Source organism: Stegodyphus dumicola, chromosome 3 (assembly GCF_044657685.1).
Source record: "Stegodyphus dumicola isolate Sdum_Otavi_A_Nest chromosome 3, ASM4465768v1".
NCBI lineage: Eukaryota > Metazoa > Arthropoda > Arachnida > Araneae > Eresidae > Stegodyphus > Stegodyphus dumicola.
In genome coordinates, this window is record NC_140770.1 from 226402885 (window position 1) to 226430358 (window position 27474).

General features: G+C 34.0%; 1 protein-coding gene across 1 annotated transcript in view; it reads right to left on the reverse strand.

The window, feature by feature from the left end:
- Positions 1 to 27474, reverse strand: part of LOC146998280 (uncharacterized) — a 451108-nt gene that overhangs the window by 89396 nt on the left and 334238 nt on the right. Inside the window, exon 2 of the mRNA XM_085813874.1 lies at positions 10827 to 11003. Within this exon, the coding sequence (XP_085670000.1) occupies positions 10827 to 11003 (177 nt within the window). The remainder of the gene's footprint in view (positions 1 to 10826; positions 11004 to 27474) is intronic.

Sequence of the window (27474 nt, forward strand, 5' to 3'; positions counted from 1 at the left end):
GCAACATAATTATGAACAACATGTATATAGTATATACCTACTGTGCTACTGTATATATATACAGATTTTTTTAATATTATATGTGTGTGTCATCTTTTCTAAACACAGTAGAGATGGCTGATACTCTTAACAGCTTTCGATGTCAGTCATGGCTGTGGTTAAGACATACAGATGAAGATAATAAAACATAAATTTGAAGAATTTTCAGTCTTTATTCTCACACATATACAACTAATTTGGCAGACACTTATTCAATCATAATTAAATATGCTACATTTTTATACGCATTGGATTTTTAAAGAAAACGACGCACGAGTTGAGAAGCAAAGCGGCGGGAAGATGACAGAGCAGCAGTTAGGAAAGAAAAAGATGACGCAGTTAAGCTTGCCAGAGCATTTATACCAAGTTTAATGTACAAGTACAACAAATGTATAATTGGTTAGTTATAAGAGTTACATAACGTCGAAAGATCTCGAATTCAGGAGAACAGAATGAATTTAGAGGGGAGAGCACCAAATTTAGACTGTTAATTTTGAGGTTGCCAATTATTTTTTTAAAGCAGCCATCGTATTTTGTTATATCTTACACACAAACTACTCGTTTTTGAGTTATGCGAGATAAATACATAGGTACGTACGTACCTACAGACGCACGAAAAAAATCTCTTCTGAATCCATTTTAAACCACTTTTTTAAATCGTTTGGAAATAAATAGAATAAAGTCTGAGAGAATAAAGTCCTTTATTCTGTCTTTATGTAGAGATGTCACGTCAAAAATCGTTAAATTGCATTCGATAGCAGTAATAATGCATATTTTCGTTGAAATATGATTCGTTGAAATATGAATGATTTTCGATGAAATATGAATTTTTCGCGGTTATAATACCTCCATTACTTCGCACAAGGAAGTTAAAAGTGCACTATCTCACTCTTTTGCAGAAATAAATAAATAAAGAATGCAAGCTTGTAAAGTTGCGCGCTTCCAACCTGCACGCAACAAAGTGGTGACTGCTGAAAACTGGAAATTAGACAGAGTCTTGAGAAGGGTTTAAGTCCCTTTTTATTCAACTTTAGAAATTACAAATGCGTGCACTTGACGCTCACAAACTACGCCGACCCGGCGGTAAAATAAAAATAAGAAACTGAAAAGAGATAATAACAAGTGACTAACTACGAGGCCTCTCTAAACGTAACTAGCCTAACCGCGTTCTAAAACACCGCTGATAATTCAGCAAACTCTGAATATTACGTTGAAAGATTAACAATTTGCCGAGGCAAGCACACAGGCCGAAACGCGTAGTTCTTCAATTTCTAACTAGCCACCTCCACACTCGTGAAGCAAGAAAGCACACTTCGAACTCGTTTTCTTTCTATTTAACTCAGAATACTTCCGCTGATAATTTGAATTCTTGCGCGTTCTACTAAAATTTACATACTCTGGCATTGGCAATTCCAGGGAAAAGTAAGGCTTGACACGAAAGATAGTTTAAACTTAAAATAAATGTTAGTTAAAATAAATATAAACCCTACATTTGACGCTGCCAGAATTTGGAAAACTTGGAGGCAGGTCCTACAAACGACCTGTTGAAAAGTTTCTACAATTCTAAACTAAATTTTAAGAGCCTCGTTTACATAAAAAAATCTGTTATGTCACAAAAGGTATAATAAATTTCTGAGTATACTTATTTAAATCTCTCTTCTTACAGCAACTTTTCCTGGACTTCAGCAATCAATCTCGTTCTTTTCCTTCCAGCATCTGGAAGGAATAAGTATCAGTATCTTTCTAAATACATTATAATTTACACTTTCTTGACACTGAATAAATTTTTGTTTTTAAACGATTTGTTTTCCTTAGTTGCTGCTTAATTCACATTCATTCAAGTATTCAAACATGAATTTAACTTTACCCTGGATCTCCACCATGTGTGGTGTCAAACGAGAATATTCGTGTTTTAGTATTGCAACACTTCCCCTAACCACAATGATTTATTAGAATTCAACGACCAAATAGACACACCTTACTCGACATTCTACAACTCGATGAGCAACATTCTTAAAATTCAAGTGTAGGTGGAGAACCCTACAAAACACATTCATTCAAACTTCCCCCTCATTTATCTTTAGACATGCAGGCTTTCGCTCTAAAGCATGATTTTATCTACAGTTTAATACTTAAATTTGAATTCATTGCTTTTGAGCATTTACTTTTAGCATCTAATATTTTATGCTTCTAGACTAAATTCTACTTTTACATAACTTTGAAGTATTTACGTATATTTACAAAATTCTAATACATATGATTTTTACAATTTACCATAAAATGAATAAGAGAAAAATAAATTTTTACTTTACTCATTCTTCGCCAAGCTGGCGGCACTGAAACTAAAGTTCTTATTAATACAAGAATGCGAAGTTATTTTTATCTTCGGCCAAATTTTGGCTTTAACATAACAGAATTAGTCTTTCGACCAACAGAAACTGCTTGTTCTTAGATTTTATACTTAAAGAAAATAATACTTTTGCCTTAGCTAAATAAAGTAAAACAAAACTAAGTCTCAACCGAGACACATTGACTTCCGTCAAAACATAGAACTTCGTATTTACGCATAACATTTCGGAACAAAAGAAAAAAACAATTATAGAAGATTTTAACTTATCTTTGAGTTTTCGATGATTGGAACTCCGACATCCTTTTCTGGCAGAACTGCTCCCACGTTATAGGTTTCATGGACGTCAGTCTTCTCCTTAATGACCTCCGAGTGTCGTCCACGTTAATTTTTCTTTTTCGTCCTCTGCATGCTGGCCTCTTGGAGTGGTAGTCGTCGGGTTGCTGTCTTTTTCGTTTTGCCCTGGACGGCTGGTCCCCTCCGGTCTGAAGTCATTCTTGAATTTCTTCTGTTGGTGGTGGTCTTTTCGTTCCTCCTCGTGTCTTTTCACTTTCGGAAACGGCGGCCTTGTTTGCACCTGACTCTCTGGCCCTGGGAGCGTTCTCCTCGATGTATAATTTCTACTGCGATACGTTGTAAGTGGTGTTTTCCTCTTTACCAAGGCTTTCCTTTCTTGTTTTTCTTAAATGCTGGAGTTTGAAAGTTTTCGTTTCTTCTTTTCGGTACCGTCGCATGGGTTGTAGAAGGGCTAGGTTTCTCTTCAGTTCTCTGCTTCTTGGGTGGTGGAACGGGTGACGTTACTTCTGGACCTTCTACTTCTTTTACGCTTGAGTCCTGCAAGAAACTTTTAAGGATTTCAGAATCATTTTGATTATAATATATTTTCACCTGGTCAGGACTTGCTTTACAGATTTACCCTCTCTCGTTCTTAAGGTACTCCCTTGATTTCCTGAATTACATAGGGGCCTTCAAATTTTGGAGCTAACTTTGCAGTAAAATTGTCTGGGGCACTTGATAAAGAAAATTTCCGCTTCAACACTTTATCCCCAACTTTAAAATCTGCCTCACGGCGTTTTCTATCATAATATATTTTTTGCCTATTTCTTGCCGTATCCGAGCTTTTAATCGCCTGGTCAATAAGCGTTTGCACGTCTTTCTGTTTAAATTCTTGCTCTCTTTGTTGCACAAAGAATAATTTATCTAAAGGCGTAATTAACTTTCGGCCTAAAAGTAATTCTGCTGGGGTTTTTTCCGTAGTATCGTGATTTGCCGTTCTTAAAGCATAAGCTAACTCATTATATGTAGCCATCCCAGCACTTGTGATGTGTGCTAACGTAACTGCGAATTATTTTTACGATGTTTTTATTCACTCTTTCTGCTATGTTTGCCTGTGGTCTATACGGAACCATTTTGATATGGCGTATGCCAAGTCCAGTGCATATGTTTTCAAATATTTGACTAATGAATTGTTTACTGTTATCGCTAATGACTTTTATCGGTGCACCGTATTTGAAAATGTATCTGTGTAAGAATGCATCTGCGACTGTTTTGGCTGACGCGCGTTTAAGTGGAACAATTTCTGTCCATTTTGAAAAATGATCTACAATTATTAAAAGAAAACGATTTTTATTTAACTCACTCTGGGAGAAAGGACCAAGAAGATCTATGCCTAAAATTTCATTCGGAAATGTACCGCGAATGCTATTTAAGTACCCGGCCGGGCTGTAATTAATATCATTTATTAACTGACATTGATTGCGGGACCTGACATAAGCCGTTACTATTTTGTATAATTGCGGGAAATATACCGCCTCGCGTACCCTTTTTAAAGTCTTTCTGACCCCTAAATGACCCGCTGTTTTCGCGTCGTGTAATTCCTTCAAAATGCTTAATCGAAGCGAGGCTGGGATGACGGGTTTGTACTTGAGATTTTCGTTTGTTATTTTCGTATAAAATAATAAATTATCTATTATTTCATAGTTTTCTGCTCTATTTCTTATCGCATCGATATCTGTGTGCTCAAAGCTTTCGGGGTCTTTCAAATATGCACAGATACTTCCAAATTCAGGATAAGCTTTCAGTTCAGCGATAATTGTATTTCTAGAATCTAAAAATTTTGAAGTCAACACAGCGCATTTAAATTCATTACCTTCATCGTGCAATTTTATACGAGAAAGTGCGTCAGCTGCATTTTTTTCCTTACCCGGTTTATATTTTATTATTAGATTATATTCTTGGAGTTTTAAAGCCCATCTTATTAACCTGGGCGTTAGGTTTTTCCCCGAGTAAAGTCTACCCACAGCCGCATGATCCGAAAAGACTGTTACTGGCGCTTTGCCGAAATAAACTCGAAATTTGTGTACAGCCATTAATACGGCTAATGTTTCTCTCTCTGTAGCTGTATAATTCCTTTGTGTATGATTCAACGTTTTACTAAAAAATGCCAAAGGATCGCTATTTTGCATAAGAACCGCACCCATAGTCCGACGCAGGTTTTCGTCCCCCTCCGAGAATTTCAAGACAGGGGCATTGATGAGCGCTTCTTTTAATCTTTCAAATGCGGTATTTGCTTCCGCTGTCCACGTGAATTTACTTTTCTTTCTTTTAATTACTAACAAGGGTTGAACAATATTAGCGAAATCTTTTATGAATGACCGATAGTAAGAACATAACCCAAGGAAAGAAAAAAGTTTCTTGGCGGTGTGGGAGGTGGGAAATTCTTGATTGCTTTTATTTTTGAATCTTGCGTTTCTATACCCTTTTGCGAAATTTTATAACCCAGATATTTAAGTTCTTTAGTTGCAAACTTGCATTTTGAGGCTTTAATTGTAAGACCGGCCTCTTTTAATAATTTTAAAACTTCTTCTAGATCTTTAATATGTTGTTCCAACGTACTACTCGTTATAATTATATCATCTAGATAGATTAAAGTCGATTTTCCTAGGACAGGCTTTAGAACAATGTCCATAGCTCTCTGGAATGTTGATGGGCCCCACACAACCCAAAGGGCATGCGTAAAAATGCATAAGTGCCCGATTTTGTTATAAATGCGGTTTTATGTATGTCTTCGGTCTCATAGCTATTTGATAGTAGCCAGACTTTAAGTCCAAATTAGTCATGTATCTAGTAGATTTAATCTTTCTAATAATTTCCTCTATAACCGACAAAGGGTAAACTGGGAATTTAGTAATACTATTCAGTTTTCTGTAATCGATAGCAAACCTCCAAGCCCTTTTATCCGAAGGAGGAAACTCGTTTTCCTACATAGTACGACTGGACTCGCGTACTCACTATTTATGGGCGTTATTATTTTGTTCTTTAACATTTCCTGAATATGTTCTTCTATAATTAGGTCTTTCTGTTTATCATAGCAATAAGGTTTGGTCCTACAGGGTTTGTCGGCAGTTAACTGTATCTGATGCGTAACTATTTGACAGCTGCCAGGCCGTTCTGAAAACAAGTTTGAAAAAGTACTCACCACTTGCTGGATGGCTTGACTTTCATGGTCATTCAAATGGCTAAGGTCAACTTGCGGTTGTTCCACTGGTTCCACCACCCTCTGGTCCATCTCCAGCACAATAGAACTGTCCTGAAAATTCAATTTGGCCCTCGCGGCCCTTAAAAACTCCATACCTAAAATAAGAGAATTTTGCAAATTTTTTACTACAAAAATTAATACTTTGAGGCTTTCCTCTTTTACCTGTATGCTTAATGATAACTTCCCGATGCATTGACAGGATTTTTCCTTGCGCCGCTATAATTTCTGTGTTTCTATTTTTAAATAATCGTAACCTATAAAAATTCTTCTTGAAAAATGTATCACTCATAAAATTACCTTCTGCTCCTGTATAGATGAGGGCTTCTACTTGTACATCGCCAACCAGGACTTGTATAATTGGTAGATGTGAGTTCTTTACGATGACCGTATTTAAGTGTCTTTTTGAGGGTTTTTTTAAAACTTCCGAGGTCTGGACCCTCGCTTTCACAGGCCCCTCTACTCGTTTAAAGCTTTCCTTTCAATTTGTGCCTTCTGGGTACGCGGATGTTTATTTTCGAATTTTCTTTTTGGGCCTTGACCTTCGAGGTTCGATGAGTTAGTTTGATAGCTTTTTCCCCCATAAGAGCGGTTTGCATTTCTGGTTTGCTCATTTGAAGATTTCCTTCGGGTACTTTGAGAATACGTTGCCCCTGTAGCTTTTCCCGCTATTCTGCGATTTTGAAACTTCACCGCCAATTCGAAGAGCTCCTGCAATGTGCTTGGGTTTCTAATTTCAAAGTAATCTTGAACAGCAGGTAGTAATCTTGGGAAGATTATTTCAATAATCTCCGCGTCGGGTTTCTTCCCATACAGCATATCCGTCAGCTTAATTTTTCGCAGAATAAAATCCGTCAACTCTTCTATATTCCGTTGATAGAAACTATATAGTTCGGCTTCTAGCCTTGCTCGATCTTTCACTACGGGGAAGGCCTTTAATAACGATTTTTTGAAATTTTCAAATGTATATGTCTGGCCTCCAAATTCCCCTAATAAAAATTTGCCTATATTCTTCCACCATAGCGCGGCCTGTCCTCTTAGTGCAGATGTAGCGATGGCAACTTTTTGTCTTTCAGGCACAGGGTAGAGCTGAAAGTGATTTTCTAGGCCTTCTGGAAATATCGCCACCGAATTTTTTCCGTCGAAATTGACGTTTGGCTTGATTGATGCTCTCAAAGTCTGGACCAGGTATCCAAATCCTTCTAACTGCGTTGTCATTTCTTGGTGTTGTCCAGCGGCTTCCATCCAATTTTCGGCCATTTCAGTTCGATAAGTGTTCGGGCGCCAATACAACGTTGCGCGCCTCTAACCTCCACACTCGTGAAGCAAGAAAGCACATCTCGAACTCGTTTCCTTTCTATTTAACCCAGAATACTTCCGCTGATAATTTGAATCCTTGCGCCTTCTACTAAAATTTACATACTCTGGCATTGGCAATTCCAGGGAAATGTAAGGCTTGGCACGAAAGATAGTTTAAACTTAAAATAAATGTTAGTTAAAATATATATACCCTACAAGCTAATATTTGAAAGATACATTAACGATGCAGAGTACTTGGTAAGAATTCACTTCTTTTTGGTGTACCGATTTTATTTTTATGTCTCTTTCTTGATATAAAAACGTCAGTTACGATTTCCAGCTAAACATTGTCATGTATATTTTTTATTGTAATTGTGTTCTAAAGATATTATAAGTGAATTGTGTTTACAGTTTGTACCTTGGAGAAAAAGTAAAATATTTATGATATTTATTGTGTAGAGTTTTGATTTCCAGCCCATTCCACAAAGAGGTGAGCATAACATTTTTGGTATGTAACCTTTAATTTCAAATTTGATTGTTCTGTCTACAGCTGCGTGTAATCTGCCATTAGAAATAAAAATAAGTTTCATCTGGATTTTAGTTTTTTTAAATTAATGGATATCATCGCTAGATTTCATGGATACATAAGTGTAATGCAAAATATTTTTTCAATTTTGATTGAATCAATTCACAATGTTATGTTGTAAATCTTCTAGAAATAAAAAATGATATTGTCAGCTTCATTATAGCATCTTGCTTGATTCGCTGTGTTTTTAAATGCTCAAGAGTCTGTTTTCTTCTTCTCTATTAAATACATTTTAAATTTCACGACTGTTTCCGTTATCCCTAATACTTTCAATTAACGCCAACTTATTTATTTCAAATACTATTCAATACATACACATGTAAGTGTAAACATCCACACATAAGCATGCATCTAGATTTGCAGAGGCAAGATGCAATTTGTACTGATAAAAATGATTTGAGAGGAACATAGCAGGTAAAAGCTTGCCGCTGATGCCAGAGGCGAAAATTCTTTTGTATTTGATTGTTTTGCTAAAGAATATTTTACATATAATAAAACTTTCGTGAAAAATACGATTTCAAACATAAACATTGAATATTTTTTGTAAGAGTTCTTTTATTACGTAAAACATAAATATATTGTTATGCAAGACAATATAAAGCTCTGAGATTTTGCATGGTATGTAAAGTAAGTAATTAAAACTAAGTGGTTGAAATAAATTTTATCTTTTGCCCTCCAGACATGTATAAATATTTATAAGAATAAACCGATAAAATATACTGTATATCTAAATATACCAATGATTGAGACAAAACTCTAAGTCTATTAACAAATTCTATGAGAATGAATATTCTAGAGAAAAAGAGTTCTTATTTTGAGGAAAGCGGAACGCAGAAAGCCCATATTATTACTAGATAGAAAGTAAAAGAAAACTTAGTGAAGTTTCCAAGGAATAAAGTCAATATATATGAAATCGAGAACTACTAGGTAATGGAGCCCCTGTTCTCTGGTTAACAGTAATAATTATTCAATGTTATTTATAAAAATGTTTAAGTTTTTCAGTCCTTGTTAAATTCTCTAGCATAGTTAAAATTAACCTTAAGAGTCTAATTATACTCCTATTAAATAAATTCCTCACTCTGATATAGATTTAGAAGAAAAAAGTTAAAATGGGCATGTTTTAAATAGAGCAGAATTTTTTAAAGCTGAATTTATGTTACAACATATTGTTACAGTAAGAGACATTTTTGCTTTGCCCACTGCATACTGACGGAATGTAACAAATAGTATGTTTGACAAGCAGGTTAAAAGATCCCGAAGTTAAAATTCAGTCTAGCTTATTTTTCCTATTTTCTGCTCCTAATAGCTCTACACCTACAGTAATATAATAACTTCGAGAGCTACTTCAACCTGTCAGTCTTACATTTTTACCATAATCGGAAAATATGAAAATTATCTGAGTTTACAAAAAGGGAAATAAAAGGTTTACACACATTAAACAAATAATCTGATGTGTACACCACATGACTTCCTTGTATGGAGTATTAAACTATATGCATTTTTTCTTGCATTTCATTTAAACTTATTGGATTGAATTAAATCTGCTTCGTCGATAGCGCATAAGATGCGATAGAATAAATTCACTCTTTAAGATTCACTATATTTGTTTACCATAGCGACACTCTGGCGCTAGGTTCAATTAACAGCGTTATATTTTGTTCATATTATAACTCAGAATGCAAAAAATTGATATTATTTGAAGAATTATCTAATGGTTGCCACAGGTTCTATTCAAATACTAGAACAAATAAATAAATCTAGAACGATGTAGAAAAGAAATTAAGCAAACAAAACAAAAAGAAACAACTTTTCACAGACGATTCAGTATTTCTCATTCAATTAATTCAGTTTTCACTTCGCGACAAGGCAAAAATGCATCTCAAAATATCTGTATTGAAAATTATGAAATAAATCTTAAACACTTATTTCCTTGAATAAATTCCAGAATGGATTAAGCATGATTTAATTTGCAATAATAAAAGAAGGCGTTATCTTAGTTTTTGCGAAGCTTACTTTGTCTAGATTGGAAACGAATCTACTGTTCTGCTGTTTCAAATGTAAATAAACATGGCCGCCATTGCAAAACTAATTAGGCTTAGCGGCACTTAGACAACTTTTAAATTGTTAATAATTCTAAAAATATCGCATGCAGACTTACTAAAGGCATGAAAACCTTAACCGGAAAATAAGAACAACATAATTCAATCATTTTTAAAGCAAAAAGTGCACAATTTGCAAACATATAAGAATAAAGAAACTGAGATTACTGAGCCGAGTAACAGAGCGGATATATAAATATATACACATATATTTATATACTTTTGGTGCGGACGTTTGCAAATAAAATACAAGTGTCACATCTACATGTTATAACAGTCCTATATACAAAATTTCAACGTTCTGAGGCTATTCGTTTTTGAGTTATGCGAAATGCGTACGTACGCCACGAAAATTTTTCTTCAAAATTGATTTTAAATTCGTTTATAATTTTTTTTGGGAAAAATAGTCCTTTATTCTGTCCTTATGTACGGATGTCACGCAAAAATACGTTAAATTGCATTCTATAGCGGTCAAAATGGATATTTTCGTTGAAATATGATTCCTGAAGTTTTTCGCGATTACAGTATTTCTTCATTCAAGAAAGTATAAAACAAAACATTTTATATCGATATATGTAATATATGGCGTTAGGAACTTTTATAATAATTTCGAAAATATACATAAATATTTCACCTTAATACGCTAAAAAGTTATAAGTTACTGAGAGGCATAGTTTTTAAATCCCTCAATTTGTTTATCACTTACGATTATAATTCGAAATTAATTAAATATTTTGTGTCTTATTTAGCGGTAACATATCGTAAGTCTCGCGCAAATAAATACTCTGTGTCTTAATGAAGATGTCCCCAAATGTGAACAGTCTGATTTAACATTTTGTTCAGATTAAGTAGAAAGGCACTTCCAGTACATACCAAACGTATATCGAAATAGAAATACTTTTTTAGAATTACGTAACTTACCATACTCACTGTCCGAGATATCGTCGTCGTCATCATCATCGTTATCGTAATCAGAATACTCGCTGCTCGTGTACGATGAAGTATCGTCCGTTTCGGCCTCCAAATTCGCCAAGTGCGCATTGGTCGCCAAGCAGGTGGGCGGAATACGACAATAACCGTGGCCAGTTATACGGTAACCTGTAAACAAAACAGTAAATTTAGCATGGAATTAATAACGGAAAATTTTAAATGACAAAAAAATAAAAGGTACTTAATTTTCTTTTTATGCACAGAGCTTTTTAAGCATAAGTTTAAAGCCAAATGAGTAAATGGGAAATTAATGTAGCGTCGCAACTAGCGTTATATTTATTATTATTTTTTCACGTTTCAGTCCTAAAACCCTACTTTCTAAAGCGAAAATTATTTTCTTAAATAAGCGTAAAAAATTAAACATACATGTAAAATGCAGTTTAATATTTTAAAACCCAGCAAATTTTGTTTTTCCATAGTGAGAAAGACTAATTCTTTTATATGACATATTTGAAACGATTTCAGGGATAAGCAATCTGCTCTACGAAAAAAAATATGTCTCTACTAAATAAAAAACATATAGGGCAAGAGAAATAATCTTTTAAATTTATTTACGTGCATTTATAATATCATTAGTGTTCTTCGCCAAATATAAGATAGATAACAATTCATAATTCCGTGAAGTATTTTTTAAATTCGTAATAAGTAAACTTTGAGCCGATACCAAATTTTATTATGCTCAAATAGAATCAAACTCGTGAAGTTTTGTTTTATATACTATTTATGTACTTAATATGTCTATCTTTGCTAGCACTGCAAACAACTATGTGTCACTGGTAGGATATGCTTGGTGCCAGGACTATATTCATCTCTTTGAACAAGAGGGTTGTTTTAATTCTTACCTCAGATACATTTAGCGAGATCATTTGCGAGTATATTTTACTCAAAATTGTTAAAAGAGCCAATTTGCAAGAGAATTTCAATCAAACTTTTCAGTGATTTAAAGCTTTTCTGACAGACCTCACCATAGATTAGAAAGTTGTTCCACATAATGCAAATATCTGCCAGAATGTTTACATAACAGATAACTTCTTTCCCATCTTGTTGGAAACTTATGTACAAGACAGTAGGAAATTACGATTTAGCCGGCCTTGACCCAAAACATCTCGTCTGTACTTAAAAATTAAAAAATTATTATTTCAAGCAGCCACCACTGTGTCACTATTTAAAAAAATTACAGATTTTATACTTAGTCCAGTACTTGGTTGCGATCTACGACAATTTAGCGTGTGTTCACCACTTCAACTTAGTTTGACCCTTTCTTACGTATTGATTAATTGAAATACAACTTACAATTGATAAGGCAGGTTTAACACTTAATTTATGTACTGACCAAATAATACAGCATCTAAGAAATACTGCAACTATCATTTCAAAAGTAATTGAAAAATTATAATCATAGAATAGGAAGATTACCCACCGGTTGATTCAGAGATTATTATGGTAAATCCATTAAAGTTATCTGCCTAACGAAAGAAATGACTTTGTGGTAGTTTGGTTCGATTTTATGTGATGATATGAAAGCACGCTAGGGCTATCTCCTAAATGAAGTGATGCCTGCGTGGAGAATTTTCGAAGGAAAACTGGCTCATATCTCTGTTCCACAGAAAGAAAAACATCAAAACGCCCATGAGGCCAGCCTCCCTTCTTCGTGAATCGAACTCAGATTTCGTAGAGAAGATTCTAAGGTAAACTGACGCGTAATCACGGAAGGATTAACAGACGACTGGGACAAAAATGCTTTGACGTCATATTTGACAGTTAGATAGGTGTCGTTCATGCTCCCTTCTGTAGTAGGATCAGCTTCATACCGCTCACGACTTGTTACATTCCTTGCCTTAGCTGATCTCTCGTTTGGTCTTTTCTGGAATACATCAACAAGGGAGTCTTGAGAGTTGAGATCCTTGTGAATAAGTTTACCTGGTTTTTTAGTATTGCTTTTGGTGGTAGTCCTGCAAATTCTCCGGTTGTTGTAGGCCGATTGTTGTAGGCAGATTGGAGAGAAAAGTGTTCAGCTTGTCGAATCCTTATAGAAATTCTTGCTCTGTATGTGGAACGAGAAAGCATCCTTTGCGATTGATTACGCTTGGAAAATTTTACAGTTTTGTGATATAGATCCAGTATTTTTAGTTCTTAAGTATTAGAAAGGACTGCTGAGGCTCCTTTGAAGTTGTCGTCGAGCCTGTTGTTAGGCCATCTTGAGGTGACATTTAGTTACCCTTTAATTCCTATTGTTGCAGTTAGATAATACTAGTGTATGTTAAGTAATTTTGAAGGTTCTATTATTTCAATTAACTTATAACAGTAGTGGATGTTTGGTTATCAACTAGGTCTTATTATTCTACTTCACTTGTATTCCAATCATTTCCTTATAGGTAAATTAGCATTGCAAATGCAAGCATACGTGATAAAACACATTAGAAGTAAAATTCCCCTGTTTCTTCTTAACGGTTTCTGCACCAAGAGAACTTTTGTTTTCACTTTTCAAAAGCTCTGAATAATTTTTAATTTTCCTGACATACATTAATTTCATCATAATTAATTCATAACTGATCTTTTAAACAATTTTAATAAAAGTATCTAAGTCTTTTACCTAATAACCAATATAATTTTGCTACATATAATGGAATTTCATTCGATATAATAAGGTTATTGAGAATCGATATCAAAACAGTTTTAATGTTGCCTTTTTATACAGTTGAAGCTCTTAGAATAACCCTTTCAGTCTTATGGAAAAGGGTGAAACGCGGTACCGTTTCACAAAAACTTATTTAATATATTCTTAGCGTTGGAAAATTATCATATTGGTCAATGTAATGAAATGTTCGCTCTTGCGAGTACTGTCTGTACTAACATTTTCAAGGCCTACCATAGGACCAGCGGTAAAATCGTTGAACACCAGCAGTTCGACCTGGGCTTGAATCCAGGCGAACGGGTTGGCTATAGGGGCGTTTTTGTGACTTCCCCATGTGTAACGCGGATACGAACCAGTTTCCTTTACAAAATCCTCCAGAAAGGTATCCCTTTTAGGCAGATAGCCCTCAACTAAAACTAAAATTTTGAACTCGGCGATTTACTGCATCGTAAACATGAACACGAAGCCTGAAAAATAGAATAATCAAAAGCAGTTCAGCTTTAAATGGGAGTATATTGTACTGTCAGCTTCGAAAGAAAAGAATTCATGCAAATCTTTATATTTTTTTAACTTTTGCTTATGTTATTTACGAAGAAAACAACATCGCGGGCACGGCGCTAGGCATTTTGCCACCAGGTGCCATCTCTGCTGGTTCTGAATTCTGCTGCCGGTGTCTCCACAAATTCCAAATATTTTGTCAATCCTTAAATCTGGTGTCAAGTGCTTCTTCGAAAAATTTTGTCGTCCCTAAATTTTCCTGCTTGGTGCTTCTTTAAATTCTAAAACTTTTGCTGCCCATAAATTCTGCTACCCTGTGCGTCTGAAACTGGTTGCACCAACCCTGGCGCCGGCCTTGCAGCATCGATATAATCAGATTTTTCTGTTCCTAATACTAGAAAAAAAAAAAAGGAATTCTCAGCAATTTTACTACTCAGACATTGGTTGTCACGCTACTAGTGGTCAGTAAATTAGGTAAAACGAACAAGAAATAAGTCAAAACATTTCATTTTAATATGTTGTTTGCTTAATTTTACTCACATTAAATCAGGATTCATTAAACAATTAAGGATCATTTTTACTGATGTCGTCCGGTCTTCATTTATACTAGCCATGTTAGTTAGCTACAATATCATTTAAATTTTGAAAAAAATTGGACAAGATAGAAAGAAGACAAGTCGGTACAAAATGAGTCCTTACTTATCTTCTTAAGAAAGACGGTGGGATTGTTAACATACAAATCTTTCATGCAAATTATGCCTTCAAACAATTTTGTTTCTGATATAAATACACGTTTTAAGCTGCTAACATATTATTTAGTATGTTATAAAAAAGCTTATATTTATTTGTGATAAACTATTGAGAAATTCCTACTTATTAGCAAAGTAAACAGTAAGGTAATAGCATGACTTATTTTTGTATGTTTACCTATTGTCTTGTCTTTCTACCTGCAGCGTGCTTATTCATTTAACATTAAGGGGAAGAATATTAGACTGACTCAGATTTCATATGGAAATCAAAATATAATTTTAGAGGAAATCACTGCCTGTCTAAGGTTCCCGCCTCCCCAGTTCTGTATTTCACATGATTTCTTTTCTACATTGATTTATGTGCTTGTCACTAATATATGTACCCCGATAAAAGGAAAATCTCCTAAAAAATTTATCCCCCAAAGCAAAGCTTAATTAAGACAATATCATGCCCTAAGATCAATACAGAATCCATGCCCCAAACTTCATCCTAAAGGGTGACAATTAATAATATATGCTGAAAAAAAGAAAACTTTTATGTGCTTTTTACTTTGCTATCCTAAGTTATGTGCATGTATTAACAAAGGTTGGAATTGGAATCCTTGATTTTGTATTTTTTCTAATATTAGAAATTATAAGAGGAGGGCTCAAACCTTTTTTTTTGGCGGAGGGTATATGGGCCTAAGATTACGCCACTGCTTAGATTGTTGAAGTGGGATGAATATTCCCACCCCTATGTTAATTTTAAAATACGTAATAGGATGGGATTTCACCATTTCAGCTCGTGGCTCGCTGTGGCGTTAAAACTTCCAAAATACAAACACTTATTTCTTAATTACTAGGAACCTAACAGCTTCCAGAGAAAATGAAATCACTATCCTATTCATGAGTTCTTTCCGACTATATAATAATGAAGTACGTAAATCAAAAAATTCCCAGGCAGTTGATAGTAAAAGATAGAGTTTATAATGGCACGTCTTGACTCTACAGGTACTTATTTGAAAAGCCCGTATTCACATTACACATAGGAAAAACCCTAAAAAAATTCCGTACACAGAAAGTTTTCTAGTATCTGTATTTAATAAAAGTACTTAGTGATTTTACCCACTCCATCACTGGTGGGTCTTCTGATGAATTGAAAGTTTCATATTTTGATTGCCTCTGTATAAGAAAAATTTGTGTCAAGGAATTATAGATTTGATTTGCTTAAATTTTCATCTTTGTATAAGGCAAATCTGTGCGTATAAGATAAATTTCATCTCTGTATAAGACAAATCTGAGTCATGGAATTATAGATTTGATTACCTTAAATTTTTATCTCTTACATGTACTTCCAATTACAAAGTTCCGTAAACTAAAATAATTTATATTATAAGAAAAGCTAAAACACTGGAGCCACGATGGTTCCAATAATACGAAAACTACCTTTTCACACCTTAAAGCTGATTGTCCAATTAGTAAAACTTAGATAAAACTTAGATTGACTTTAAGCAATTTAAATACAAATTATTCCATTACTTAGAAAATTAGTATAGTTATTTTTAATTAATTGCTTCAAAGAACCATCTACAATGCACGAAAGCTGATTATTATAAGTCAATTATGGTGAACAGACTTTTATTTAGTTTTCTCATCAATTTATTCGCAATAAAAAAACTGAAGGTGAATTCCGCAAATGGAGTTTAATCCCGTTAAGTTATATGATAAATTAGTTTTCTCCTCTTAGTGCCTTAATTATCATATCCATTTAAAATGAAAGCCTATTTTATAAAAACACTTTTAAATTTTTATTTTATTCAGATACAGATTAATCGCCGAAACGAATAACTTTTCTTGTAGTTTCTTCCTAAATCTGAGAATACGAGCCAGTATCCCCTAAAAAATTTTTCAGGAAGACTTTCCTCGTTAGGCAGACTGCCCTCGAGTGCGCCACTATTCAAATAACCTTTCCCTAAATCTGACTGAAAGTGCTTATGGAGAATTGATCTAAATCAGCAATTTGCAAATATCTCTGTCGACAGCTTACATAAAAGCATGGAATTTTTGAACGTTTTGCATTCAATTGACGAAAGGTATGGTGTTATATTTACTGGGCTTGATCAAGCAAGACTACACAAAAATTTAGAATTTTACATGTACAAAACCCTTCTATTTTGAGTCCTAAAATAGTAAATATAAATTTCTCTACATTGTTCTAAGCATTTTAAAAATTGGGCGTACTTATGTAGGATAAATATCTAAAGATATAAAGCCTGTGCTATCATAGGCTATCATAGGCTAAATGTAATTAATGTGTGTTGAGGAAAGTTCAAGCTTCCATTCCCCCAAAGAAAAAGCGCTACTTCACTTCTTTGAAGTTTCCCCAGAGAACTAACCTGTGGTTTATCGGAAACTGTAATAGATATTCCAAGAGCTTTTAGTGATAAGAATCAGAAGTGCCCATTTCACTTCGAACATCGACTCTTGACATTCGGTCCGCCTCGACTACTAAATCAGCGAAGAGTCTACTTTTTCCAGACATTTATAGCATTTCGAAACAGTTGTTAACTTTTTGCCTTTCGCAGAAGGTATTTTCTTCGTTTTACATTGGATCGTCCTATACACTTTATGTAAACCAAAAGAAGATAATATCGGCTAAAAATATTTTTTAAAGGAAAAAAGAAAGAAATATATCAATGAAATTTTCAGCGGCTTTACGGCTCGGCCGCTGGTGAGCCTACTAACGCCAGAAGCGGTGAACTCTTTATTACGGAGGCAACTTATAGTTGGGCCACCGTTGCCTCTTAGGAAGGAACGGACAATTTGCATAGAAGGGCTATTAATTTCGAAACGGCATTTTGCGTCGTTTCAAAATAAATGTCCGTTTCATTTATCAAAATGTTGCCACTAAATACTATTGCCCTGTATTATGTTTAAGGAAATTAAATAACGAAGAATATGCATTATATATGTTTCTCGCGTTGTGAAAAATCGACGGTGCTTAGAAACATCAAATTTTGGATAGCGTAATCCTCTACCAGAACATGAGCACCTACACATCCGAATTTCTAATTTTCTTCATTAGCTATTTAATATTTTCTAAAACCTTAACGAATTTTTTATTAAAAAACTCAACGATTTTAAAGCGAGGAGTGTATGGAAAATACGGATATTCTCTAAAGATATGCTGAAATTTTATGTGGCTTGGTTTAAGTGTGAAGAACATGATATTGAATAAATAAAGGTAAAACACAAAACGTTAGAAAACGCCCTTTTGGGTGTAATGTAAACAATGAAAGCTTTCAGAATTTATTTTTAATCTGTTGCTTCCACTAAACTGGGCCCACCAGCGGCCGAGCGGTAAAGTCGCTGAACACTGGTAGTTCGGTCCGAGGTTCGAATCCCGTGAACGGGCTGGCTGCATGGGCGTTTTCGTGGTTTTCCCCATGTGTAACGTGTATACAAGCCAGTTTCCCTTAGAAAGTCCTCCACGAAGGCAACCCTCCCCTTAGGCAGATAGCCCTCGAGGCTTTGCCATAATCACACACACGCTTCCACTAAACTACGTAGTAAGTTATTTTTATTCTTTTAATACATTAATAATTTCATGCGTTATAAACAAAAATATCTTTTAAAAACCTTTTTTATATGTTTTTATATGTCGTTTAAGTTTAATATCATTTATCCTTAAATTTTAATAAAGAACTGTTATTACATGTTTCCTGTCTGACCAATTTTGCACGAAGTTCGCTCATTTCAGAATTTATGTGGATTTTATAAAGTTAGAAGAATTACAGATAGCTTCATACAGAATTCTGAAATTTATAGAATTGCAGAAAGTTTTCACGTCACCACTTCGACCCCCAAGCTACTTTGCCGTATAAAGTTTCATTCTTTCTTAGAGACTCCTAAGCTGATTTTGAATTAAATAATATAGCGTAAGGATAGCTTTGCTTTGGTAAGTTGTACGTTTGAAATTCAGTCGGGATCTAGACGAAGCTTGTAACCTTTGTTAAGATTAGAATATTAAAATTTATAAAGCAGTTTGCTGAAAACTTGTGTTTAAGCAACGTCCATGTGACTGGAGTGACTGAAGATTTTATATTGTACATTTTAATATAGAATGGTAAGGTAAAATAAATTTATTGTTACTTTAATTCTGAGTCTATTTGTTTTTAGAGTTAGAAATACCTGTGATGATAATTTATCTCACAGAATCTATGTAGCCTCTTACTTTGATTGTAATTGAGCTAGTTAAATTAATTTGAGTCCAAGACACATGTTACAGTTTTATCTGCAAGAATAAAGTATATTTGACTTTGTACTTTAAATCTGTATAAAATTTATCGCTTCTTATTTGGTAACTTTCATTAAAGTCTTTCACTGTTTTCATTTATATTGTAACATTACTTATCTATAATCTATTTTCTATTATCATAGTAACATCCAAATGTACATAATCAAACGACAAAATATGCCAGTTATAGAAAGCACATTTGCAAGTACATGTGCATAGTAAGCAAGTTGCGCTTAAAATTAAATTTCTTCAAAAATGCCAGTATATTGTTTATAAGATAGCCTTTATAAATTGATTTATTCACCAGGTTGCATACATTTAAATAAAAGTTCACAAGTAAAAGAAGTACTAAGTGTCATGTTCTTTTAAAAATAGATTCAAAGAATTGTCTCAGACGCTTGAGAATTTCAAGAATATATAAATTATGCAAGAATATATAAAACGTGCTTATCAAATCTCCGGAATATATTAATACCAAATTTCAGACGCCGATTTCGCAACTCTCCTTCAAAAAATGCAATTAGTTTTAATGCTTTTGCATATTTCAGTCTTTGGAAAGAAAATAAGTTTTCAAAAGAAACAATAAATGTTCCATGAATTGATTTATTTGATTAATTTGATATGAATAGCGACTTTTCAATTGAGTTAATGCATTCTGTTCATGTGGCAAAAAGGTTAATTTTTCAGATTTTTTAATATAAAGGAAGTAATTGTGCAATCAACGCTTATCTTCGCAAATATTAAGTGAATAAGCAAGGAGCAACAGTATTTCGATATTCGATTGCTTAACATGCTTACTAGCAAGACTTAAATCGCCCAATCGATGTGATGGTCTTTACAATTGCGCATACACTTGGCTTTATGTGGTTTAACTTTAGAATTTGTGGTATTAGTGCTATTGACAATTAAAGTCCGTTTGTACAAAAGCTGCTTAGAGAATGTTGTGGTAGATGACGGTTTACGAAACCATCGAATTCCTTTTCTAGAGGCATTCTCGAATAAAATTGGTACGAATATCAACAAACTTATCAACTTTTGTACCGTTTTACCACTTTTGTATTGTTGTCCTTAAGTGTTCAAAGTATATGACTAACGACATGAGCCATTGCAAGCAGCCATTATTATACATCCGCTTATGTCTAAAGTCGGTACCTGCGACAAGTTAGCACAACACAAGGGCGAAGAGCTCTCTTTCATTATACTCCTAACCTAATTAATTTAAAACAATGATGCAAACTGCACACATTTACATATGATTTTATATCTGTTGAATACTTGTAGTTCGACATGCTTCAAATTCCGGTAAATGGGCTGGTTTTATGGAAGTCCCCGTGGTATTTCACATAGCAATAATACAAGCCAATTTCTCTTAAGAAAGGGCACTGCTATGGTTTGAATTCCTTTGTTTATCATTAAAAGGAAAGGCAATTTAACAAATTAAATGCAATATTTTACTATAACACAGAAAGAAAAAATTGGAAAAAGTAATGATTACGTCATTATCTATTTGCTTTCAAATATGCAAGTAACCAGAATAATGAATGCAAGTCTAAACTGAAATCTTTTAACTAGACTTGGCAATTAGCGTAATTATGCAGTTTATGTAAACGGTAATTAACTATGTAGCTTATTTGGAATTAGTAATTATTCTACATAGTATGATAGGTAAACTCCTCTCTCTCATTTTGCAATTTCATGTGCAACAATACCCGATAATACGAACCTACCAAATTCTAGAACAAAAGTGCAGGGAAGAAAAAAGTGTCTTATTTTCTAATAAATACAATATGTACGATAATTGCACGATTTCTAATAAATACAATATTTATTTCTAATAAATACAATATATGTACAGCTTATTAAACTCACTAGTTAAGAACTGGGCCGCTTAGTACTTTCAAATTTCCAGGAACCAAAATAGATGCATACTAATCAATAAAAGAAATGCCGTTTATTAAACTCAAATTAGAAAAAGACTACTTCTTCAGTGCCAAATAATTGCTTGTAACCTATCAAAGCTTTCTGTAGTTCATCCATCTAACGTACTGTGAACCGTGTCTTTATCATTCAGGTATGTAGTATTCAATAAAACGGGTTTGACTGAAATTTTCTTAACCTCGATCCTTGTACTTGTGAGACATTGTTTTAAGGGTTCATTTTCTGCCTTGGATTTCAGAAGGTCAGAAATTCCTTAAAAATGACAAAAATCCTTAAAAGCAGTCCTAATTGAAACATTGCAAAAGAGTCAGCGTTGCTTTTCAAATACCAGACAGGAAACAGAAGTGCAACTTCTGTACCCCATCTTTAAAGGTTTCTACATTCAAAATCTTCTCTTTGGAATGAACACATTATGTTCACAGAGAATTAAGAAAAGACTTCATTAAATGCTTCTTAACATTACTGTACATTAAAAGGTTTTCAATGGAAAGGAGATGGTAATTGTAGGCTGAAGAAAAAGCAAGAAAACCATTGGTCATGTTCGTAATTCTGAAGCTGGAGGTCGACTAAACAAATAAAGGCAATGATTTTGCTGGATAGAAAAGATAAGTTTTGAAATTTGAATAAATCACTGAAAGAAGGATTTATTTATTATTTATTTTTAACTTTTAACATATGGAAAATGGCAAGCGAAAAGACTTACGCCTGAAAGAAAAGAATAAATTAAACATTTTTTTGATATTCTTGTCAGTTGTGCCAGAGAAAGATACATTTAAACTGGAAATTTCCCATCGACATAGTGCAATTTGCTTACAAAAGGAATTAAGGCAGAACTAACAAAAAAGGCAAATGTCTCAAGGGAGCGCAACAAAGATAGAAAATTGGGAGACATCAGTATTGCATTTCCAGAATGATTTCAAGCTATAAAGCTAAACGTTTCTATTTCTTGAGTATTTTTCACTCATTCACTCGATGACAGGAGACATTCGTATATCAATTGTCATATGATCTGTAAGTTGGAGAAAGTGAAATCCAGTATTGTCCTTCAGAAATTGCATGGTGAGAAGAAGCATGCGGATCATTATGCAGCTGATAAACGGTAGCTGGTTTAAGAAGCTGAAGGCATAAGTTACGGTGATATTAACATGCAATATAGACCCCCAAAATTAAGGAGGCGGCACTTTTCATTGACAAAAGCAGAAAATCTCGATGTTTGAAAAGAATCAAGAATTTATTTCTAAATTACCATAGCAATAAGAACTCATGGATAACAAATACTTTTTTTACTGATCTTCATTTTAGTTGGAGCAGCAAGCTGAAAAATGAAATAATAGCTTTACTAGGTAAGTGCACAGCATAAACATCTTTGACCTCTCTCTCTGAAAAACATTAATGTCTCTTCCTACAAATACAACTTCTAACATTCAGCCTTTAATTTTAGAGTATTATAAAATATTTCAAATTTCATTACAGAAGGATGTTGGGAGAATGATGGACGTAATTGAAATTTGTGAAAATGCAAGCAGTTCGAAAGCGATAAGTAATTCGATACCTCTGTTAGATGCCAATAAATATGCAATTTTATGAAGCAAACACAGACAATATAATTTTCTGTAAGAGATAAAATTTTATCAATAATGTGTAAGAAGATTTTATCTTTAGAGTTTGATAAAATGATGAAAAAATGAACATTTAAGATAGGTAATCCATTTTTCATAATGAAGGATGTTATTGAGTGCTGGAAATGTTTCGTAAAGTTTAATAAAACTATCAATGTCTTTTGGTGGAAAAGTGGTGCATAACATTTCAAAAACATAACTTATAATAGCATTAATGGAATAATTTTAAATCGTTTTTGATATTTTTAAAAATTATTTTTACGTAATAATCAGGTAATGGTTAGCGGTAAATTGAAATCACAGCCAATGTGAAAACAAACTATTTTTAAAATCAGGTATTCCTAAATAAAAATTTATGTTTTTATATAATTTTTAGTAACACTAACAATATATGTTAATTTATGTGGTGTGTTATGGAATTTTGGAAGGCCGCAAAGATTAGGAAATCTGTTGCAATAAGATTTATTAGAAATTTTTAGTTTTTTTAAAGAAAAGTTTTAGGTTTCTGATAATTGTTTTACTAATGGGAAAATTAATGGGAAGACCAAGTTTATAATTTTCTTTAACTAAGCATTGGTTGATATTGTAGAAAATGAATTTCTAGCTTCTTCTCTTATTAATCTTGAGTGCAAGACGCAACTTAGTACCTTGTTGAGTACGATTTCTAAAGTTTAAGATTATGAGTAATTTATAAGTAAACTGTAATAATATGATTATGATTGTAGAGACATTAGGAGGTTTTGGAAAAGTCGGAGAGATGAAAAATTAGCAACGCCTTCGCCAGGAATCGAACCACGAACCTCTGAATACCAGCCCAGCGTGCAGAACCACTACACCACGAATCACGCTAGGAAGACGGGAGAAATACCTTATATGATAATTACGAACACATTTTATAACTTTAGAAGAATGACAGTATTAGGAATTGCTGTCATAAATTTCGTTATGGTTTTTAACCATTGAATTAAGGTTTAGGTATATTTGAAGCAAATTCTAGTACTGATATGTCAAAATAAATTTATTATTATGTAAGGTTTTATAAAACTTAATTTGATCAAAGAATCAATGACGCAAAAGTTGTCAGCAGTTTTTTAAAGGGTTCTTTATATTTAAAAAAATCAGTAGTCAATAATATCTTCGATAATAACTTTGATGTGTATCGACTAAATAGTTTTCAAGAATTTTATATTAGAAAGAAGTGAGATGGTTAGGTTTAGTGTTTAAAGTTATTTTGGTTGTAAAAATTCTTTATGAATCTAATAATGTTGTAAGAGTTATGTGGATTATAATTAATGTTATTAACTTTACCTCGAGTGCCTCTTTTAGCTGTGTTTCGAAAAATTTTAAACTCAAATTACTGTAAAACTGTACCAATATTTTATACAAAATGTAATATTAGGGAAAATATGCTGGTTAGTTTCTGAATATGCATTAATTTCATTCACATCGCTTTGTACTTGAATATTTTGCTTAAAAAAGAATTGCAGTTGGGCCATAAGCAAAGTAATTTGCTTAAGAGCAAAATGCAGTTCTTTTTTCTTTTCCAAGCCTTAAGATAACAATTGTCCTAAATAAACTAGATTCTGCGATGACATTATCAAAATCATTAGTATAATTGCCTTTTGATATGACGAATAACATTACATACGCAATACATGTACAAAATGTTAACTAATTTCAGTTACTGAGTTTTCTCTTACAATTTGGTGCCAACTGAACAGCGTATGTCAAGGAATCTTGTCATTTTCGGGAGCAGAACTAGAAAACCCACTTATCGCTAAAAGGTGTAAATAGGAAAATTATATATATATATTGGGGAAACCTTTCCCTCCTCCGTTAAAATAAGGACAATTCAACAAAAGCAGCTGTTTTTTAACATCAGAGTACAGGCAGTCGATGAAAGCTTTGTCATTAGACTTTAAAGGCAGATTTATATAGAACTGTATAAGGATATTCCTATACTTTTATAATATTAGTTCATCAAACTCTACCTTCTAAATAACAGAATCTTAAGAAGCGATGCTATGAGAGTAATAAGACGGGAAGCTTCAAAATTCTCGTTTGAACTACAATTTTTAAAATATCTTTTTTACTCTGACAGCTTCTAAAGTTTTGTATTAATTTTCGAATTTTTATAGTTACCTTTTACGCTCGAAATATTTGCTTGCTGTAGAGCTTTTGCAAATAAGTTTCCAGATATTCATTTGAAGAGGTGCGAAACTTTATTTAAATAGTTTTCAAGCTGTGAAAAAAGTTTGAAGTTGTTTAAAATTATCCGTTTGGGATTCTGAAAGGACATCTTTTCATATTTAAATTTTGAATCTTATAAATGCAACTTGGAATACTGCAATGTTATAATGGTAGCAAACATTGTATGATAAACATAAAAAAGAAAACGATGAAAAGTTCTGGGAGTTTCTATATCGGCAGGAGATCTTATAGACTGAAGCGGAGACTTATTATGATGCTCCAAAGAAAAAAACAGTCATAGGATATAAGTTCATGGCAGCTCTAATCTTTTAATGGTAAATGAATAAATAAACTTCTAGGAATACAAAAGGAATAAGTTTCTTTCAGAAGCATCTGGGAATTAGATAGTCATTTTAAGATGAAGCAATAAATTGAGCAGAGTATTAATAAGTAGTTTAAATTATACAATTGTAATTTATCCACAGTAAATATTATGTTAATTAAGGAAATTTGAAATATTTCACTTTTCGGATTTTTTATTGTATTTTTCGAGATCTGTAGTCAGCAGGCTTTGGCCCGAGAAGGCGTAACCATTACGACCGGTTTATTGTTAAGATTCTACCGTGTGGGTTAGACAGGACGGACCCGAGCAATGAATTCGAATATTCTTCCAATTATGTTTGAGTGTTGAGACAAGGCTTCGGGTCAGCAAAGTATCTTCTTGCTGAACCAGCTTCTTCCACTCCACGTGGCTTTGAGCCAATGGAAAATAACCCAATGGGATGGTAATCCTTAGTCGATCTAATTTGCAGGCGTGAGTGTTAAGGCAGAATATTGCCATAGACAGTGCCACGAGGGCTGCTGGAAGCCAAAAAGTTTCAAAAAATGGTGATTTGGGATTTTTGCAGCTTCAAATTCTCTACATTTTTAGATTTCTAAAAAAAAACATAGTTTAATCTCTATGAAAATTAGAACCGTCAAAAATCTACTCTTAATTCATCATAGAATGCTTTGATAAATGAGTATGTTTACGTAAAAATCGTTTTCCTTCAAATCTGATTTTTTAAACCCGATGAACCTTTTTTCAAAAACTAATGCTCACAGGTATATAAAATTTTTTACAGCTAATTTATAATATTTTCTAATATTTACTAAAGTGGGCTTTTTGTGAGAAACTAAGAAAAAAAATTTAATTTTTTTTTGAAAAATGGGCTAAATTTTACTGTGCCTTATACAATATTATATAAATTATTCTAAAATTCAAAATGTTTCAAAAACTCATTTCAGTATAATCAGATAGGGGTACTTAATTACACAAACAATTTCAAACATGTATGATCAGCATGTATCTAGAGCAGATTTTAAGGAAAGGTATATCGAAACGGGGTTCCGACTCGCCTTTTAATGTAGAAAAGAAAACGTTTTACTCGCTCAGTCGTTAGATTTAGCAATAGCAACATATCAGAACGTGCTTATAGAATGCTAGATATACAATAAGCAATAAAAAACTGTTGTGCTTCTTTAGTTACAGTTCATCATTTGGCTTTAGCTTAGCTGATACAGACCGAGAGTTAATTTAGTCATTATAATAGGGGAGTGAAATGAAAACCATAATTATTTTTTTTAAATATTATTTATTGGTCACAAAGGGTACAGAAGTAAATCACTTTTCAACACAGTCCCCTCCTCGTTCAATGCAAGTCCGCCAGCGCTTCGGAAGAGCCTGAATACCTGCAGAAAAAAAGTCTTTTGGGCGACGGCGCAACCATCGTGCACCGCGTTGCGTACCTCTTCATCGGAGTGGAACTTCTGCCGCCCATTACTTCTTTGAGCGGACCAAACAGATAGAAATCGCTCGGTGCGAGGTCTGGCGGGTAAGGGGGATGTGGGAGGTATTCAAATTTCAGGTCTGTGATGGTCGCAACCGTTGCACGCCCCGCATGGAGCCGTTCATTGTCGTGTTGCAGCAGCACACCGGCTGACAGCAATCCACGTCGTTTCGTATTGATGGCAGGCCGGAGATGATTTTTAGGAGGTCCGAGTACGTAGCACTCGTCACAGAGGTTCCTCGTGGCGTGTAGTGTTCCAAGATGATGCCCTTTTCGTCCCAAAAGAAGGTCAGCATAACCTTCCCTGCAGACGGCTGTGTCCGAAACTTTTTGGGTTTCGGTGATGAGGAGTGGCGCCACTCCTTGCTCGCTCGCTTTGATTCAGGCTGATGTTAATGCACTCATGTTTCGTCACCAGTGACGATTCGTGACAGGAAGGCATTACCGTCACGTTCAGCACGCCACAAAAGGTCTTCGCAAGCATCAACACGTCGCTGTTTCAGTTCAGGCGTCAGTTGTCGGGGAACCCATCTTGCAGATATGCACAATATGCACAATAACATCATGCACAATATGATGTGCCAATCCATGACTCGTGTACACATGCTGCAATTTCGTCTATTGTCACACGGAGGTTTTCCAAAACGATGGCTTCAACGGCTGAAATGGTCTCTGGAGTCACTACGCGCCGAGCCTGGCCGGGGCGTGGAGCATCGGCCACGGACGTAACACCATTTGCAATTCACTTCGCAAAAACCGAATCACAGAACGCTGCTCTTCGCTTATGCATGTGGCTAGTGGGGCTGCCATTTTGGAACTGTTGTTGCGCCGGTGTTTGTGCATCT